Source organism: Numenius arquata, chromosome 4, assembly GCF_964106895.1.
Source record: "Numenius arquata chromosome 4, bNumArq3.hap1.1, whole genome shotgun sequence".
Lineage (NCBI taxonomy): Eukaryota > Metazoa > Chordata > Aves > Charadriiformes > Scolopacidae > Numenius > Numenius arquata.
Genome location: NC_133579.1, coordinates 4383052 through 4401825, shown reverse-complemented (window position 1 = coordinate 4401825; position 18774 = coordinate 4383052). Strand labels below are relative to the sequence as shown.

Here is an 18774-nt window from a genome sequence, read left to right as displayed (position 1 = left end):
ATTTTGTATGAGCAGATAAAGGGGGATACATTTAAACTTAAAGCACCAAGGCTTTTAGTCCAAGCATTCAATTAACAATTAACCCATACAGACCTGATATATTCACCTCTCTAAGGATGGGTATGAAATCACTAGAACAGTTGTTAGTTATTGCATCTCCAGGGAGGGAATCAAGTCAGAAAAACAGGCAACGCGTGATTCATTATGGGTTAATTAAAAGCGAGTGGATCCGTACTAAACCTGAGCTCAGCTCACTGCAAAACAGTCTGAGAGGGTGGAGCCGCCACAGCAAGTGTGTACAGGCATTTGCATTTTTGATATGACCAAACATGTTGGTCTTAGCTGGCAAGTCCTCAGGCTACAGACGCATATTAAAAATATTGCGCATTACTGAGCAAATCCAGAGAGTACAGAAGAGAAGGGTAAGGAGGGATCTTACTTCTCTCTTCAGCCACCTAGCAGAAGGCTAAAGAGAAGGGTCACGAAGATGCTCAGAGGGCTGGAGCACCTTTGCTGTGAGGACAGGCTGAGAGTTGGGATTGTTCAGCCTGGAGAAGGGAAGGCTCCGGGGAGACCTTAGAGCCCCTTCCAGTCCCTAAAGGGGATCCAGGAGAGATGGGGAGGGACTCTTGATCAGGGAGAGGAGCCATAGGATGAGGGGGAACAGTTTTAAACTGAAAGAGGGGAGATTTAGATTAGATCTCAGGAAGAAATTCTTTCCTGGGAGGGTTGTAAGGCACTGGAACAGGTTGCCCAGAGAAGCTGTGGCTGCCCCATCCCTGGAGGGGTTCAAGGCCAGGCTGGATGGGGCTTTGAGCAACCTGGTCTGGTGGGAGGTGTCCCTGCCCAGGGCAGGGGGGTTGGAACTGGATGATCTTTAAGGTTCCTTCCAACTCTAACCATTCTGTGATTCTATGATTCCAAAGAGAAGACAGAGCCAGGCTCTATCCAGAGGTTCACAAGGCTAGGACGAGATGCAACAAAGGTTGCAAGACAGGATATATAAGAAAAAAACAATTCACCATGAAGGTGGTCAGACATGGAAAAAGGCTGCCCAAAGAGGCTGTGAAGTATCCTTCCTCAGAGCTACACAAACCTTGGCTGGACTTGGGACCTGAGCCACTTGATCTAGTTGGACCTGCTCGCAGTGGGAGGTGGAACCACACAAGCTGCTCCAGAGGTCCATTCCAAACTAAGTGAGTTAATGATTCTGCTGAAGGGGAGGGATGGTGAAAGCACAACACACAAGCAGAGTGGCTGAGTCAATAGTTGCCAAATGCTCTGTTTGCTCTAGTTTTAAATTACAAAATAATGAACCCCACAAATAAATGTATAAGTATATACTTTTCCTGACTGCCTCTAAATTAAGATAAACTAGGTCTTTTTCTCTCCTGTTAATTGTCACAAATGCTAATCTCTGTTTTTTATCATTGCCTTCTATTTGTTCCTGATCGTTCTTGGTTCATGTTGTTAATTCACTTTCTTTAGAGAGCTCCCTCCTTTCCATGTGCTTTCGTAGCACTCATGACATTTTACTGCTTTCTAGTATTTATCATAGAATCACAGAATGGTTAGTTGGAAAGGACCTTAAAGATCATCCAGTTCCAACCCCCCTGCCATGGGCAGGGACACCTCCCACCAGACCAGGTTGCTCCAAGCCCCATCCAGCCTGGCCTTGAACCTCTCCAGGGATGGGGCAGCCACAGCTTCTCTGGGAAACCTGTTCCAGTGCCTTACAACCCTCCCAGGAAAGGATTTCTTCCTAAGATCTCATCTCAATCTCCCCTCTTTGAGTTTAAAACCGTTCCCCCTCATCCTATGGCTCCCCTCCCTGATCAAGAGTCCTTCCCCATCTCTCCTGTAGGCTCCCTTCAGATACTGGTAGGCTATTTAGTTTAACTAACAATATTTTACAAGATTTAATTAATTGAGGCCCTAATACAATTTTCTATCAGTATTTCTGCTGCGGATTAGTGTCTTAGACTGCATTTCACCACTGCTTGAAGCCAACATAAGCGTGACCTCTTTGGTTTAGTCCTTTCTCTGTATCACGACAGTTCCCTGTACCGTGATATGGAGATCTGGATCTGGAGAGCTGGACTGGAGAACTGAGTTGGCTGAAAACTAATGCAAGGAAAAAAAAAAAACAACCAGATGCCAGCCACATCAGTCCCCCGAACTGGCCCACCGTGGAACCACGTGGCGTTTGGGGCTGGCAGAAGGGTGGGGGTTTGGCTGACCCATTCCCCTTGGCAGCCGTCCACACTCACATCAACTCAAAGGCATTGCAAAACCCAACCGTCGCAGATGTTTAGGGGAGTCCTAAGGAGAAAACTTTCAAAGACAGGGATGGGAAGCAAGAGATGATGCCAGTTGCTGGAAACCCACAATAATTTTCAGTTTTCCCCACTATTTCCCTTCTACAGCAACTTCTTTGGGGAGGAAGTGCTCTGTGCTGTTTCCTCACGCTGCTTCTTGGGTTGACCACAGAAGTGGTCACCTGAACCTAGAGTAACACAGGGACTTACAAGCCAGTCTCCTATTTCTTTCTATTCTATGAATAAAATAATCTTGTAGGTAAGCGGTGGCAGGCTTTTGAGGACGTTAAAGCACCGAGCCACTTCAATCTTTTAGAAGCTTCCACTTTTGCAATCATTTCTTAATTCTGTCCCCAGATGTATGTGACCACAATAAAAAACTTTTCTTCAGAGCTACTGGTACAACGGGGGAACAAATAAAGGATAGCATGCTGGAAGAGAAAAGAAGAGAACAGATTACTTTAGATGATATAGCGGAATGGAAAAGACATTTGTGTTCTTTGAGCTGTTGTCAGCTCTCTCCTGACTATTTTTTCACCCTCTCTTCCTATCTACTTTCTGCTTTAACCAAGAAATATGTTAAAATATTCCTCAGAGACGGCTGCATGATGAATTTTACTCTCTCTCTTCAGCTGGAAACACTCACTATTTTGAGGCTTCTTCAGTTTTATTCTTTAATAAAACCAGACAATTACATTTCTAAACCGAATCAACTAATAAACTGTTCATCAGCATCGCCGTTTTTATTATTATTTGGCAATGGAAAAGGGTAGGTTTTTGAAGAGGTTGTATAAAGGGCTTCTGTAAAGATGAAATAACTTAATTGCATTTCCTTAAGGAGATAAAGACACAAAGAAAGTATCTGTAGTCTTTTCACAGCAATCGTAGAACAACTTTCAGTCCTTTTAAGTTTCTTGGTGCAAAAGGACCGCGGTTTATTAATTTAGTTCCACAATCATTCATTGTTAATATGCAACGGTTTTACTGTGAAGGAAAACTAAATTAAATGGAATAATGGAACAGAGGGGTGATTCTACACGTCGTGTTTGCTGCAATAGCCAATCATGCGAGATAAGTCAGAAAAATATAATCTTATCCTCACTTTCCCTGTGATTAAAACAGGTCCTTACAATTAAATTAATAGGAAGTTAAAGATAAATTTTAGCATTGCAATGTAAGAGATGGATGTTTAACCTTCTTTGGTAGCAAAACCAAAACGTGAGCATGTATAATAATTATTAAATTAAATCAATTAATTTGTTACCCCCACTTTTCAAAGAGGAACGTTTTCACTCCAATCTGTCTAACCTCCCTTAGGTTTAGGACTGTGATTTTGGAGCCTTTATTTCGTACGTAGCACAGAAAGCTATGTTTTCATCTAATAAATCATGAAAAATACTTCAAATACTTAAAAGTGTTAAAACATGCATCTCGCTCTTGCAATGTTCAGAAACGACAATAAACATGCTTCTGCCAAAGTTGGTTCCTTTAGCTTGACTCAGAGTTTGTCTTTTCACTGAATTTCACTGAATTTTTTAGAGTTGGAAGGGACCGTATAGATCATCTAGTCCAACTCCCCTGCTGAAGCAGGATTGCTTAGAGAATGCTACTCAGGGCTGCATCCAGGCGGGTCTTGAAAATCTCCAAAGAAGGGGACTCCACACCCTCCCTGGGCAGCCTGTTCCAGGGCTCTGGCACCCTCACCGTGAAGAAATTCTTTCTCATATTCAAATGGAACCTCCTATGTTCCAACTTGTGCCCGTTGCCCCTCGTCCTCTCACTGGGAACCACTGAAAAGAGTCTGGCTCCCTCCTCCTTCAACCCACCCTTGAGATACTTATAGGCGTTAATAAGGTCTCCCCTCAGCCTTCTCTTCTCCAGGCTAAAGAGTCCCAGCTCTCTCAGCCTTTCCTCATAAGGGAGATGCTCCAATCCCTTAATCATCTTTGTTGCCCTTCGCTGGACTCTTTCCAGTAGTTCCCTGTCCCTCTTGAATTGGGGAGCCCAGAACAGGATGCAATACTCCAGTTGTGGCCTCACCAGTGCAGAGTAGAGGGGGAGAATGACTTCCCTCGACCTACTGGCCACACTCTTCCCTATGCAGCCCAGGATTCCGTTGGTCTTCCTGGCCACAAGAGCACACTGCTTGCTCATTGTCATTTTGCTGTCTACCAGGACTCCCAGATCTTTCTCTTCAGAGCTTGGCTCCAACAGGTCCACGCCTGACCTGTATTGGTGCCTGACATTCTTCTTGCCCAGGTGTAGCACCTTACACTTTTCCCTGTTGAACCTCATGAGGTTCTTCCTTGCCCAGCTCTCCAGCCTGTCCAGGTCTCTCTGGATGGCAGCACGGCCCTCCGGGGTGTCAGCCACCCCACCCAACTTGGTATCATCAGCAAACTTGCTGAGGAAACACTCTGTCCCCTCGTCCAGGTCACTGATGAATATGTTGAACAGGACTGGACCGAGTATTGACCCCTGGGGTCAAAATTTTGTTTTATCTAAAGTAAGATTTATTCTTCCTTACAGATAAAGTCCACAGTCAGAGCAGGAATAAAGAGCTTGCGAGTGAGCTCAAGCACCTAAAGCAGTAGCGCCAAAGGACAGCAGCATATGCCATTGGGGTCCCAGATAACATACCTACCCAACAGTACCGTTAAATACGTTCAGAAGCCAGGTTTTTAAGCATGCAGCCTTTGTGGTTATCAAAATGACAGCTAAAACCAGACAGAAATCTTAACCGGACAACCTGAAATACACGTCTTGAGAAGCCCTCCCAGATTACTCTCAGATTCTAGAGGGAAGAGTCACGCTCTAAGTGCTGAAATGACAAGCCATTAAAACAGTACAGCAATGACATGAGATTTTAGAGGAAGTAGCATTCACGTGAATACTGCTCTATATGTAAGTTAATGTATAGGTACAACAGATCTTCCAAATCTGCCGTGGTTTAGCACAAATAAAACACACACATGCGGGGACCCAAGACTTGCTACCAAACGAAGCCCCTCCGGTCGTCTGCATTACAAAGCAGCGGAATTATCTCTTTCTCTGCCTCACCCCACCCCGTGTTAAAAATTTGAGTTTCATGAATCCAACAGAAATATGCTGCCTTAAATACGCTCTTCAATGACATAACCCTAAGTAGCCAGGATGGTTTTGTCTTTCTGGACCATTCTTTCACAGCACCCTCCAGCTGCACTTTTTCATTTCATGACGCTGCTCTTCATTCTAAAGGGAGGCAGAACCGGCTTAAAGAGGGGAATTTCGCTCTCTTTACCTCAAGCATCATTGGTCCAAGTGCATCCTTGTCGATGACACTCTGACCCGTAGACGATACGTCTGCTTTTTGCACTTCATCTTCGTTAGCTGCTGCTGCTTTTTCTGCAATAAAGAAAAGTGTGTGTTAAATGATTAAATGACAGAGCAGTGAGACAGATACAGTGAGAGCCCGCGGAGTGTCGAGACGGGCTATAAAACAGCTACAGCGCAACAGATCTGAAAATGAGATTAAACAGTCTCCCAGAATGATTCAACAGAAGCGTAACTAGTGTATTTGCTTCTCAGTTTTGCAGCTTTATGACACAAACGAAGTAATTTGTGCTGTTTCTCCGCCAGACATTTTACTAAAGTAGAAAATACAACACTGGGCAAAGGCTCCTCAGGAAGGTGCAATGAGCAGGAATGATCAAGGCGTATCAGGAGGCTGATGTGGAAGAGCAGGCGAAGCTCACAGCTGCACAACTTTTCCCCGATCGCTATATTTAAAAGGAAAAACACGAGTCTGCAATGTACTGTTTCAGTACTGAGAAAGAGCCATCTCGGTTTTCCGTTCCCATGCCTCCACCCACATTTCTACTATCACACCGTTTTCATACTGCCCTATTTACCAGTATGTTATTAAAACTACATACAATTTCAAGTGCTGTATTTGAAAATTACAGGCAAGAAAGCAACGACTGAAGGTTTCTGGAGCATGACGCCACGTTTTAGAGTATGTTATATACAGTATCACTGGTCATACCTAACTCCAAATGTAAGGGATATTCATACATACTGGAACTTTCAAATCAAGAGGGTTTATAGTTCCTTATCAAGTAACAGACTGTATTAATTTTTCTACTCCAAGAATGATATTGGTGTTAAGGAAGAAGTAGTAAAAGTAATAAAAACACTACACAAAACACATATTCTCCATTTTAAGTTAATGAAATGAGTAATTTTTGTGTTGCCGGTTCTACACTCAAAACATTCTTTTATAATTTTTCAAGCAATTATGTAAAAGCTAAGGCTATACTGCAATCTAGAATATTAAAAATCATTCAAGACCTTTTATTTTTAATATTATGCAACAAATTATTTTAATAAACATGAAAGCACACTTTGTAGTGTAGGGTAGATGGTTGGACTCGATGATCCCAAGGGTCTCTTCCAACCTGGATGATTCTATGATTCTATGATATTACGATAATAGGAATTTATGCCTTTTACAACAACCAACCAGAAGAAGATTCCTTGTAGGAATTACTGAAAGTACCACGTGCAGAAGGAGCAAAAGGCCTTTGGAAAAGTCACCCTTACTGAAAATGAAAGCATCAATCACACAAACTAAAACGTATCCAAACACAGATTATTTCCCAGCTCTCTGTAGATCTGCAGTACTGCAGCCAAAGTTCCTCTGAACTCTTTCCTCGGCAGAGGTTATAAGGCGAGTGTGGATATATCTTACTTAGACGTACAGTAAAGGAACTGCTCCTGGGAACCCCTGGGTGTTCCCCTGCCAGCGATCACCTGCTGGCAATCAGGCTTTGGTCACTCGGGCTGGCACATCCGAGATTTCTATAGTTTCTTGCTTTCATGAAAAAAAAAGAGTCACGAAAATCTTAGCTGTCTCTTAGGGTGTGTTCATACACAATATAACACTGCTGTGTATAACGCTGAAAACAAAATTGCTGTGAAGATGGACTGTTGCAACTAGTGGAATAATTTTAAATCACTTTGATTAGCATAATCTGATAGGAATAAATATGCTAGAAGTAACTATTAACCCGTCCTGCCACTTAAACTCACCAGGACACAAAACTAGTAAAATTATTTCTGGTTTGGACTGAGGACTGCAGTGGGATTTTCTTTTTTTTTTTTTTTTTTCCCTTTATTTTTTTATTTTATTTTCTTTCACCTTCTTTTGGCAAAAAGCAGAGATTAGGTCTAAGAGGAAAAAAAAAAAAGAACAATCCTTCCCATACTACAGTACAGCAGAGTTGGCACCATACGATGATACAATACTGTAAACCATTCTAAAAATTGTGAAAGAATTCTGAAAGATTCTAAAAGTAGGGTTGAGCTTTGAATGAAGCTGGTGATGCTAATTTGTTTCATAGATTCATAGATTGGTCCAGGCCGGAAGGGACCTCCAAAGGTCATCTAGTCCGACCTCCCCGCAGTCAGCAGGGACACCCCCAACTAGACCAGGTTGCCCAGGGCCTCGTCGAGCTTCGCCTTGAATATCTCAAGGGAAGGGGCCTCAACCACCTCCCTGGGCAACCTGTTCCAGTGTTCCACCACCCTCATGGTAAAGAATTTTTTCCTAATATCCAATCTAAATCTCCCCTTCTCCAGTTTCCCATCTGTTCCCGGTAGCATAAAGCGATCCCTGGTTTCACGCTGCAGAACATTATAATGGCTACGGATACCGGCCTCCTGCTTTCACCCCCGCCCTGCCCCAGCCACTGACACCACTGGGAATATCGAGGAACACGGGATTATACTCCATGCACGAGAAACGGAGGGGCTGCAGGTAGGGCACAGCCACGGTGCGCAGGCACAGTCACCACCCAGAGCTTCCAGGCTTCACCCATTTACAAAGACTACTTTTACTGATTATTTTCCACATAAAACGTTTGCTGAAGATTTTTTTCACTCACAGCCACAACCTTCATACAAACCACCAGCAAGACACCTCCAAAAACAACTGTTCTCTTTTTGCACACAGGCAAAGTTTTATATAAAAGAAAAAGGAGAAAGTTTTTAGTTACTATAATGGTAATCAACACACAAGCTGCAGTATCAGGACGGACCAAGGATCTGTCTGACAGACCAACCACGGGGTTGTTCAGCCCGGAGAAGAGAAGGCTCCAGGGAGACCTAAGAGCCCCTTCCAGTTCCTAAAGGGGCTCCAGGAGATACGGGGAGGGACTCTTGATCAGGGAGGGGAGCCATAGGACGAGGGGAAAAGGTTTAAACTGAAAGAGGGGAGATTTAGATTAGATCTGGGGAAGAAATTCTTTGCTGTGAGGGTGGTGAGACCCTGGCCCAGGTTGCCCAGAGAAGCTGTGGCTGCCCCATCCCTGGAGGGGTTCAAGGCCAGGCTGGATGGGGCTTTGAGCAACCTGGTCTGGTGGGAGGTGTCCCTGCCCAGGGCAGGGGGTTGGAACTGAATGCTCTTTAAGGTCCCTTCCAACCCAAACCATTCTGTGATTCTATGAAGTTAAGTGGCCAGAGAGTTTAAAAGAGGCTACGCATTCCTGTGTCCAGGTTTGGGCCCCTCACCACAAAAAAGACATTGAGGGGCTGGAGCGTGTCCAGAGAAGGGCAACGGAGCTGGTGAGGGGTCTGGAGAACAAGTCTTGTGAGGAGCGGCTGAGGGAGCTGGGGGTGTTCAGCCTGGAGAAAAGGAGGCTGAGGGGAGACCTTCTCGCTCTCTACAACTCCCTGAAAGGAGGGTGTAGCCAGGGGGGGTCGGTCTCTTCTCCCAAGTCACAGGCGACAGGACTAGAGGAAACAGCCTCAAGTTGTGCCAGGGGAGGTTCAGGCTGGATATTAGGAAAAATTTTTTCACTGAAAGGGTTATCAGACATTGGAATGGGCTGCCCAGGGAGGTGGTTGAGGCACCATCCCTGGAAGCGTTTAAAAGACAGGTTGTCGTGGTGCTGGGAGACATGGTTTAGTGATGGTGTTGCATTTTGTTGTTTTATGGGTGTTTATTTTTGTCAGTTAGGTTGATGGTTGGATAAGATGATCTTGAAGGTCCCTTCCAACCTAGAAGATTCTGTGATTCAGGCCTAAGGTCCCTATGGGTTTATTTAAGCAGTACTGTGTAGGAAACCACAGCCTCAGGCAGCCTCTGAGTAGGACCAGCAGATGCTGCGTGGCGATGTTGTAAACTGCAGCTACTGATAACGTTAAGCTGTGCAGTAAATCATCCATTTTTGACTGAACTACAAAGCCCCTCGTGAAGCCTCGATCAGCACATACGGGAAAAATAAGTGTGAGCCCTTGTCAGCAGGGTCGTCCTGAGGGAGCCGCATGGGGAACATCCCGAAACACATATCTACAGCACGTGGGGCTAATTGAGAACAAAAATTTCTTGCAGGAAGGTTAGAAAAAACCAACAACTGATAGACGAATTTCTAGTGCTGAAAACACCCGAGCGTTTATCATGAGTCGCTATTTTTTGTTTTTCTTAACACTTCCAGCTTCTGGCGTTAAGTCGTGGTGCAAAAATGTAAAGTTTACTTTTCCTTTTTTTTTTTTTTCCTTCTCTATCTTTTTTAGGTTCACTGGGGCCCTACAAACAACTCAAAAGCATAGAGAGTTTATTATTTCTACACTAGATTAATGATTTTTGAATGCTAGGGGTTAGGAAAATAGCTGCAGAGGCCCAACCTTGCAAAAGCCTCTCGGAAGCCTTTTTTCCAGCCCCGTGGGAATTGCTGGTATTACCCTGTGACTTAACCACAGCCGCCAGATTTTTCCACTGCGGCCACTAAGCCGGAGAGCGGGAGCCCGTTCCCTGCTCCGGCACCTTCCGTCGAGGCTGCCTCCTGGAACAGCGATGCCCCTGTTCAACGTACAACGCCGGGAAAAGCGTTACCAGGCATCCCACGGGCACGGAGGCAAAAAACCAAAAGAGCGGAGGTTGAGTACGGAAAGAGAAAAAGAACCTTGTGCTGGTGGAGGAAGGGAGCAGGGTGGAAAGAGGCTTCCCGTGGCTTCACCTCCCCACACAAATTCTCCGCGGGAGGTTCAGCTTCAGCATCATCCCCCGGCGTTTTCCAACAGAGAGGGAGCGTTAAATTAGAAACCGGCCCCATCCTCATGAATACGGCTACCAGGGATTGAGCGTATTTTAGCTAAATTACAGCGGAATAAACTTCACGCACATGAAATAATTATTAGCTGCGCTCAATTAAGAGTTTAGCCTAGAGAGAGGAAAAAATTTAAATAAAATAGAAGTGCTCCTGAGAGAGATACTACAAAGAACATATACATCCAATTATGTAGCATTTTAGTGATGTGTGTAATTTAGACTTTGAACTGTGGATATGTTTACAATTGTACAAGCAGTAATATACTAAAATACATATTAATATTTTCAATTGGGTGTCTTCCTGGTAATCATAAACTGTATTTACTTTTCTACGTTAATATAGAGAAGAAAGAAGGAAAAAAAAAAAAGCCCTCACAAATATTTTCTGACAAATTTATCAGTGGGAGAGCCTCAAGCTTTATTTGAAGCTCATTGCAGATTCTGAAAGCAAACCTTTGTGAAATCACGTGAGTTTAACAGAAGTCGGTAAGTCGGAGAAAGAGAAGCAAAAGCAATAGTTCGAAGTCTCCTGCTACGTTTTAACTTCGGAAGCCTTCCTGGTTTTCCATCCTCCCAACTCAAGCGACGTCAGTTCTCTCTGCGTTTCTGACAGCAGACTCAGAAGTGCTACTGACGGGCATCGCCTTCTCTTGGTTGCGTTTCCAACCCTCCCTTTCCTACAGGTGTGCAGGCAGGACCAGCTGAGCCACCCAAAAAGCTATTTTTATCTATATTCAAGCTCTACTCCAACTTCCTTAATGAAACCGGCTACAGAAAAATTTCCCCCTCGATGCCCTCTGCAAAACCAAAATGCATTTTCCAAGTAAAGAATGAAACTGCAGCCTCTGTGGGCACTGCAAGAAGGTGTAGCATAATCTGAAAGAGAAAATTTGCATCAACATACGTTTAGGTTATTTTTCATGGGAGAAACACTTAAGGTTCTTCAGAGAAGAAGAGGAGCAACATAAGATGCTGGTGAGACCCTGGACAGGGCAGCACCGGTGCTCTACAAACTGCTGAGGAAAAAGGTCAAGAGGAAAAAAAAGAACCTGCAACAGGCAGAATATCAAATTTATTATCTAATACTGCTTAAAACAGGGTTTCTCAGGTGCCCTATATAATACCTGTTCTTCATAATTTTCTGGAATTGCTATTGAAATGTCACACCCACCTCAAATCGTATACCCTCATATATATCATAATAGGCAAAAAATCACAGAATCACAGAACCGCAGAATGATATGGGGTTGGAAGGGACCTCTGGAGATCATCCAGTCCAACCCCCTGCCAGAGCAGGGTCACCCAGAGCAGGTCCCACAGAAACGTGTCCAGGTGGGTTTGAATGTCTCTGGAGACATAGACTCCACCACCTCTCTGGGCAGCCTCTTCCAGGGCTCTGACACCCTCACAGCAAAGAAGTTCCTTCTCATGTTTAGATGGAACTTCTTCTGTTCCAGTTTGTGACTGTTACCTCTTTTCCTGTCCCTGGGCACCACTGAAAAAAGACTGGCCCCATCCTCCTGACACCCACCCTTTCAGTATTTATAGGTGTTGATCAGATCCCCCCTCAGTCTTCTCTTCTCCAGACTAAACAGCCCCAGGTCTCTCAACCTTTCCTCATCAGAGAGGTGCTCCGACCCTTGATCATCTTTGTAGCCCTCTGCTGTGCCCGCTCCAGCAGTTCCCTGTCCTTCTTGAACTGGGGAGCCCAGAACTGGTCACAGTGCTCCAGATGGAATATAAGCAAAGAGATTTATTATAGAATCATAGAATCAGAGAATCATCCAGGTTGGAAGACACCCTTGGGATCATCGAGTCCAACCATCTACCCTACTCTACAAAGTTCTCCCCTATACCATATCCCCCAACACCACATCTAAACGGCTCTTAAACACATCCAGGGATGGTGACTCAACCACCTCCCTGGGCAGCCTATTCCAATGCCCGACCACTCTTTCTGTGAAAAATTCCTTCCTAATGTTCAGTCTAAACCTACCCTGCTGGAGCTTGAGGCTAGAAAGCTCAACTCTGCACATTAGAAAAATCACACAAACCAAGGAAGATCCTTACAACAGTAATAGCAGCCATCGCTCGAAAGTGATTGTAAACGCTATACAACGTTTAAACACGCAATTAAATTTTACACTGCGACTGTCTTGAAAACAACTTATCTTCTCCATTTTTTTAATGCATCAGCCCACCGCTTCAGTCTTGCCTCGCTGGTGTTTGTGAGTAAGTTTCCCCGGTGTGGTCCTTCTGATCTCTCCTGAATTGCCGTGCAAAAATACAATCCAAACAAACAATCGAGGAGACAGCAGGAGTATGTAACTGGCCAAATATAAGGGTAGATATGGTATTAAAAACTAATGTTAACATCTAACAGAAAGTCTACTTAGCAAACTGTTAAATTTTAGCTGGCATTTCGGTTTCAGTATTAGATTTAATGACATTTGAAACATTAGATTTAATAACGTCTTTGTATGACTATTGCTGAGGAATGATATTGACTGTGGTAATGGACGGCAGGTTTTTAACATGAATAGAGCTATACAAAAAGCACCTTCAAATGTATCGACTTGAATAAAAATAAAAAACCAGAAAAAAAAAAAAAAAGAAAAAAGAAAGCTTGTATTTGGTAATGTGAGTAGTTTTGGATGACTACACATGGTGAAGCAAAGCAGTGAAGAACGTGTAAGTTATTTTGATGCTTGGTTAACCACAGGAAAGCAGCTCTGCCTCGTAGCTGCCTAATTCAGAGCACCGCGATCCACGGCTCCCATGGAACCCCAGAACCACGTGCACGTTTCTTACCCAGTTCCCGTTGTTTTTTCTCCCTGAAAGCAAGTAATTTTTCAAACAGACCAGTGCCAAAGGAACACCAGCTATTTCAGCAATCAATTTTAAGACCGGCTTATCCCATCCCCGTGAATAAAGTTAGCTACTATTTAAGGGAAGTGATTATGTAGCGAGGTTGCTCTTCCATCACAGAGCAGACATCTGTCGGGCACAAAGCAGCCCTTACTTACGCTATTGAATACGTTTTTTTTCCCCCTAGAAACCATAGATCAAGACCTACAGGAAAAACTATGCAACATCTCAGGAAGGTTTTAGGAGGTAAAACAAGAGAGAATTATGCATCTGCACCGAACTAAAATTAGAAAAGCTGCCATATGGCTCTGTGAAGCCAGCAGCACGTTCTTATTCATTAGGAAGCATTCTGCTAACATAAAAACACAAGGCCTTCCTGTGCTCTCCAAACGTGTTTATCTTTTCAACATTAATGCACGATATATCATCAGGCTGCCGAAATCTCCTGCAGTGCATATTAAAAAAGCACAGCTGCACTTATTTCTCAGCACGTTTATTCACTGCGAGCAACCTTAAGAGCACAGCTCTGCCCACCTCCCCGCCACACAGCCCTCTTGCTGGCACGGCTCGCCCTCCCCTGGGGCTGGAAAGGGCCACGTGCCCACAGAATCATCACAGGACCTCTGGAGATCATGTAGTCCAACCCCCTGCCAGAGCAAGGTCACCCAGAGCAGGTAACTCACCCGCTCGCCCACCCAGTCCAGCCCAGTGCAGCCCAGAAGCTCCCCATGCCCCACTCATCACACCCACATGGTTTTAGCTTCCTATTTACTACTGCTGGTGGAAGCCCACTGAAACGGGAAATGACCCCAGGGCTAAAGCTAAAAGCCCTCGGAAAGCTGTAAGCTCAATTACTCGCTCAGGAGTAACAGCACTTACACCACCGTTTCTTTATAGAATCACAGAATTGCCTGGCTTGGAAGGGACCTTAATGATCATCAAGTCCAACCATCAACCCAACACTGACAAAAACCATCACTAAACCATGGCTCTAAGCACTATGTCTGCCCGGCTTTTAAATACCTCCAGGGATGGTGACTCCACCACTTCCCTGGACAGCCCGTTCCAAGGCTTAAGAACCCTTTCAGGGTAAAAATTGTTCCTAATATCCAATCTGAACCTCCCCTGGTGCAACCTGAGGCCATTTCCTCTTGTCCCATCACCTGTTCCTTGGGAGAAGAGACCGACCCCCCCTGGCTACACCCTCCTTTCAGGGGGTTGTAGAGAGCGAGAAGGTCTCCCCTCAGCCTCCTTTTCTCCAGGCTGAACACCCCCAGCTCCCTCAGCCGTTCCTCACAAGACTTGTTCTCCAGACCCCTCACCAGCTCCGTTGCCCTTCTCTGGACACGCTCCAGCACCTCAATGTCTTTTTTGTGGTGAGGGGCCCAAAACTGGACACAGCACTCGAGGTGGGGCCTCACCAGTGCCCAGTACAGGGGGATGATCACCTCCTGAGTCCTACTCTCCACTCTGTTCCTGATACAGGCCAGGATGCTGTTGGCCTTCTTGGCCACCTGGGCACACTGTTGGCTCATGTTCAGCCGACAGTCGACCAACACCCCCAGGTCCTTTTCTGCCAGGCAGCTCCAGCCCCTCTGCCCCAAGCCTGGAGCGCTGCATGGGGTTGGTGTGACCCAAGTGCAGGACCCAGCACTTGGCCTTGTTGAACCTCATCCCGCTGGCCTCGGCCCATTGATCCATCCTGTCCAGATCCCTCTGCGATGCTTCTTCTTCACAGTGTTTTCAACTTCTAATTGGCATGACTGCTCTCCCGTCCCACACGTACCTGCCCCACCTTCCCCTGATGTAAAGAAGCTTCAGTAGGACAGCAGCTCTATGAAAAGCTTTGCTTTCTCATAAAAACACGAACTATGGGTAAGCACTGCTGGAGCTTTTGAAGCTTTGAGTGATGTCTGCTCTTAGAACATTCATTAGCAGTAGCCAGCGTATAAAATTTTCATGGACACTGAAAGTAAAACAAGCACCGAAAAGCCATGATGGATTTAGGAATAGCAACAAACGGAAGTAATAACACATAAAATTAATACTAGTTTCATTTCTCTTAATAATTTTGACATTTCTCCATCACTCTTTTTTTGTACAAGTCAGCATTTTTGTCACCCAATACAACTTCTGTAAGAAGTACTGCCTGAGAAATAATTGCCCTCAGCTAAGTTAAACTGGAACAAGGACAAAAATAATGAAATTCAACTCACCAAGAATAATATTTCACCACTGGACAGAAAGGAGCCTAGTATTTCTGTATGTTATTTTTGCTAAATACTTTAATACGCATTTTACTACCTTTTCCTTGGTTTCTTCTCTTCCCCGTTCTCATTTTTTCTGTCTTTTCTGTCAGCATATCTACGAACCCGTTTTTTCTCTCATTATTACAGAACTCAACAGTCTACTTCTCGGAAGCGAGGAAGAGGACAGGTGGCAGCCCTGGAAGTGTCCCTTTTTTCCTCCCCTCACCCCAGGAGCCGGTCGGCTCCAAGCCCAATGACCTGAGCACATGCCCCACGCTCCCAGCACACAGCTCCTTCCAGAGCACTGAGGCTGAGTCTCACCCTCTATAAATACATTTAAAAAGCATCTCTAAAGATTTCTAACTCTTGGATTTAACACTGGCAACTAAAAGTGACAATGTTGTGCACAGAAATAGTATTATTTGCAAAAATATGTACCTGTAGAGCTACAAAGAAGGGGACTAGAACATCTCCCTGATGAGGAAAGGCTGAGGGACTTGGGTCTTTTTAGTCTGGAGAAGAGAAGACTGAGGGGGGATCTGATCAACGCCTATAAATACTGAAAGGGTGGGTGTCAAGAGGACGGGGCCAGTCTTTTTTCAGTGGTGCCCAGTGACAGGACAAGAGGAAATGAGCACAAACTTGAATGTAAGAAGTTCCAACTAAACATGAGGAGGAACTTCTTTGCTGTGAGGGTGGCAGAGCCCTGGAAGAGGCTGCCCAGAGAGGTGGTGGAGTCTCCATCTCCGGAGACATTCAAACCCGCCTGGACACGTTCCTGTGGGACCTGCTCTGGGTGACCCTGCCCTGGCAGGGGGTTGGACTGGATGATCTCCAGAGGTCCCTTCCAACCCCTTATCATTCTATGAATTTGTGATTGTTCCCAGATTTATCTGCTTAATGCAGTAGCAGAGATTATTCACAACTGAGATGACCTCAGAAGGTCACTAGCTTCTGGTAAGTTAAGGGCTGGGGACTGAAGTAAAACCCAAAATTACAACCCACTTGCTGCTGCTTAACTGAAAAATAAAGCGTCCTATCTGGCACCCCAAATCCACAATGGCTTGATCCATCCCCAGCACACAATAAAAATACAAAACAAAACAGCAAGTGAAATAATTTCCCTGCTGAGATTATTTCTAGTATTTTTATTTATCTGTAAAGACACAGAAGGACAACTGCCATCCTACCATTTAAGTGAAATCTAAACTAAGACTAAAAGCAACCCAGGACCCAGAAACTATTTCTCACCCTATGCCTATTTGAAACCGTGCGGATACGTCAAACCACCACATGGTGACTGGAAAGCTGTTTTTCATTAAGATCTCTTGAATGTGCAATTAAGGTTCCATCCCAACCATCACCTCTTGACCCCCCGGACATGCTGCAACATTGACATTTTCTGCTAAGTTTTCAAAAAAAGTGTAAAGGAATACAACTGGGTGCAGTTTTACTCTTGCAGAATTTTTAGACAGCTCGTAGCTTATTAAAATATTTGATTACACTCAACATACGCTTTTATATAAAACGAAAGGGTGTGCTTAACTTGCAAACAGATAAATTAAATGTGCGCATGTGTCTATATTCCTATGTTTTTAAGTGATATTCTTTCTCTTTTCTCCAAAAAGACCACCACCACTATCTTTCCAGTGTATACTGTCTGGCTGGAGAAAGAGCATAAATAAATTAATCATCAAAGGTGCTGCCTGCCCAGGAAACTTCCTTACCAAAAAGTCAAAATCCCGGACGGTGCCGAGAATTCATAATTTTCACTAGTTTAAAATGCCTTTTTAAATGCTGGATTTTTGTTGGGTTTGGTTTGGGGTTTTTTTGTTTTGTTTTGTTTCGTTTTTATACATACACTTCTCAGGAATGTGTAGTAACTGGTATAACCTCAAATCTCTGACTCATTGCGGTGTAATTTAGAGTATTTAAAAGTGCCTAAAATGCAGTACTTAGACAAGAAAGTAGTGCACACGGTAGATCAGGTACATTGGCTACCAGTGCCTTACCCCAAAATACGCTCAATTTAATCAGTCCCTTATTAGTTTGTCCTGGAATCAGATGAGCAGATTCAAATATATGTTTCTGTAGCTGTGTACACCAACACTTACATATCCAGGCAACAGTTTTATACCTCTGTTGGTATTCAGATGACTTCAAAACACTCATGGAAACTACTCAACTGTAGGAGATAACAAATGCCACGCATCCATCAGCCTTGACTTAAAATCTGTTACATTAATATGGCTGAGTTTCAAAAGAAAGAGCCAAGCAAACTGACCTCTGCACTGAAATATTAGTTACAAATATTTTGGCATCACTCAGTTTAACAAAGTAATTATTTTCTTTGGTATGTACTGAATTAGGACAGAAAATTTTACTGTATTTTTTGGCATTTACGATTTTGTAAGTGTTAGATATTTACTTAATGAGTAACCTCATCTTGTTTTGATAATTCATCTCTAAAAACAGCATTACTATGAATGTCTAAATGCTGGGAGCCTGATGTTCTTTAACATTTTGGCTGAGCTGATGTTTTCAAAGACAAGAAATATGGCAGAATCTGATAATTTCGTTCAAAACAGGGCTCCATCACTGTCTCAGAAATAATATATTGCTTTCACAAAAGTTAACAGCTCTCCAGTTGGTTCTTTGACACATAAAAAAACCAGGCAAGATTTTGAAAATAAAGATACAAGGTTAACACTCTTTAGACTAGAATCCGCAGATGCAATTGCCAAGCTAATTAAACTTACAGGTTTCCAAAACTTTGGCCAAAATAACATACTGCAATGGAATATTAATCTATCCAGAGCCCGTTTCTTGAAGCCTTGCTCTTCTGTACTCAAGCAACTGTTAAAAGGAAACAGATGACTCCCTTCCTTCAAATGCCACATCGCCGTGATTTCAAAATACCTTCTTTATTTTAGGATGCTGCTGATAAATCTTTGTGACACACCAGATCATTCACAGCAACGCAACGATCTTCCTGCTTTTATAAATCGCCACCGACGACTGCAAAAGTTTTCAAGAGACCTAATATGGGGCACCAAAGAGAAATATGATAGATCACGGGCTCCCTATGAGCCCATGAAAAAAAATAAGTTTCCATAATAAAGTGTAGGCCAAAACGGAGCAGAGATAATTGAAGACAGCTAAGGCAGAACAGAAACAAGTTTAATTTAATGTGCCCATGCTAACACGGATAACAGGGCTCCTACTGCTTCTAATAGTCTAGATTAGAGTA

The 18774-nt window shown here is 44.0% G+C and overlaps 1 protein-coding gene across 1 annotated transcript in view; it reads right to left on the bottom strand.

Annotated features, from left to right (window-relative positions):
* The window catches only part of NCOA2 (nuclear receptor coactivator 2), a 220711-nt gene that overhangs the window by 61777 nt on the left and 140160 nt on the right, over positions 1-18774 (bottom strand). Inside the window, exon 6 of the mRNA XM_074146655.1 lies at positions 5599-5702. Within this exon, the coding sequence (XP_074002756.1) occupies positions 5599-5702 (104 nt within the window). The remainder of the gene's footprint in view (positions 1-5598; positions 5703-18774) is intronic.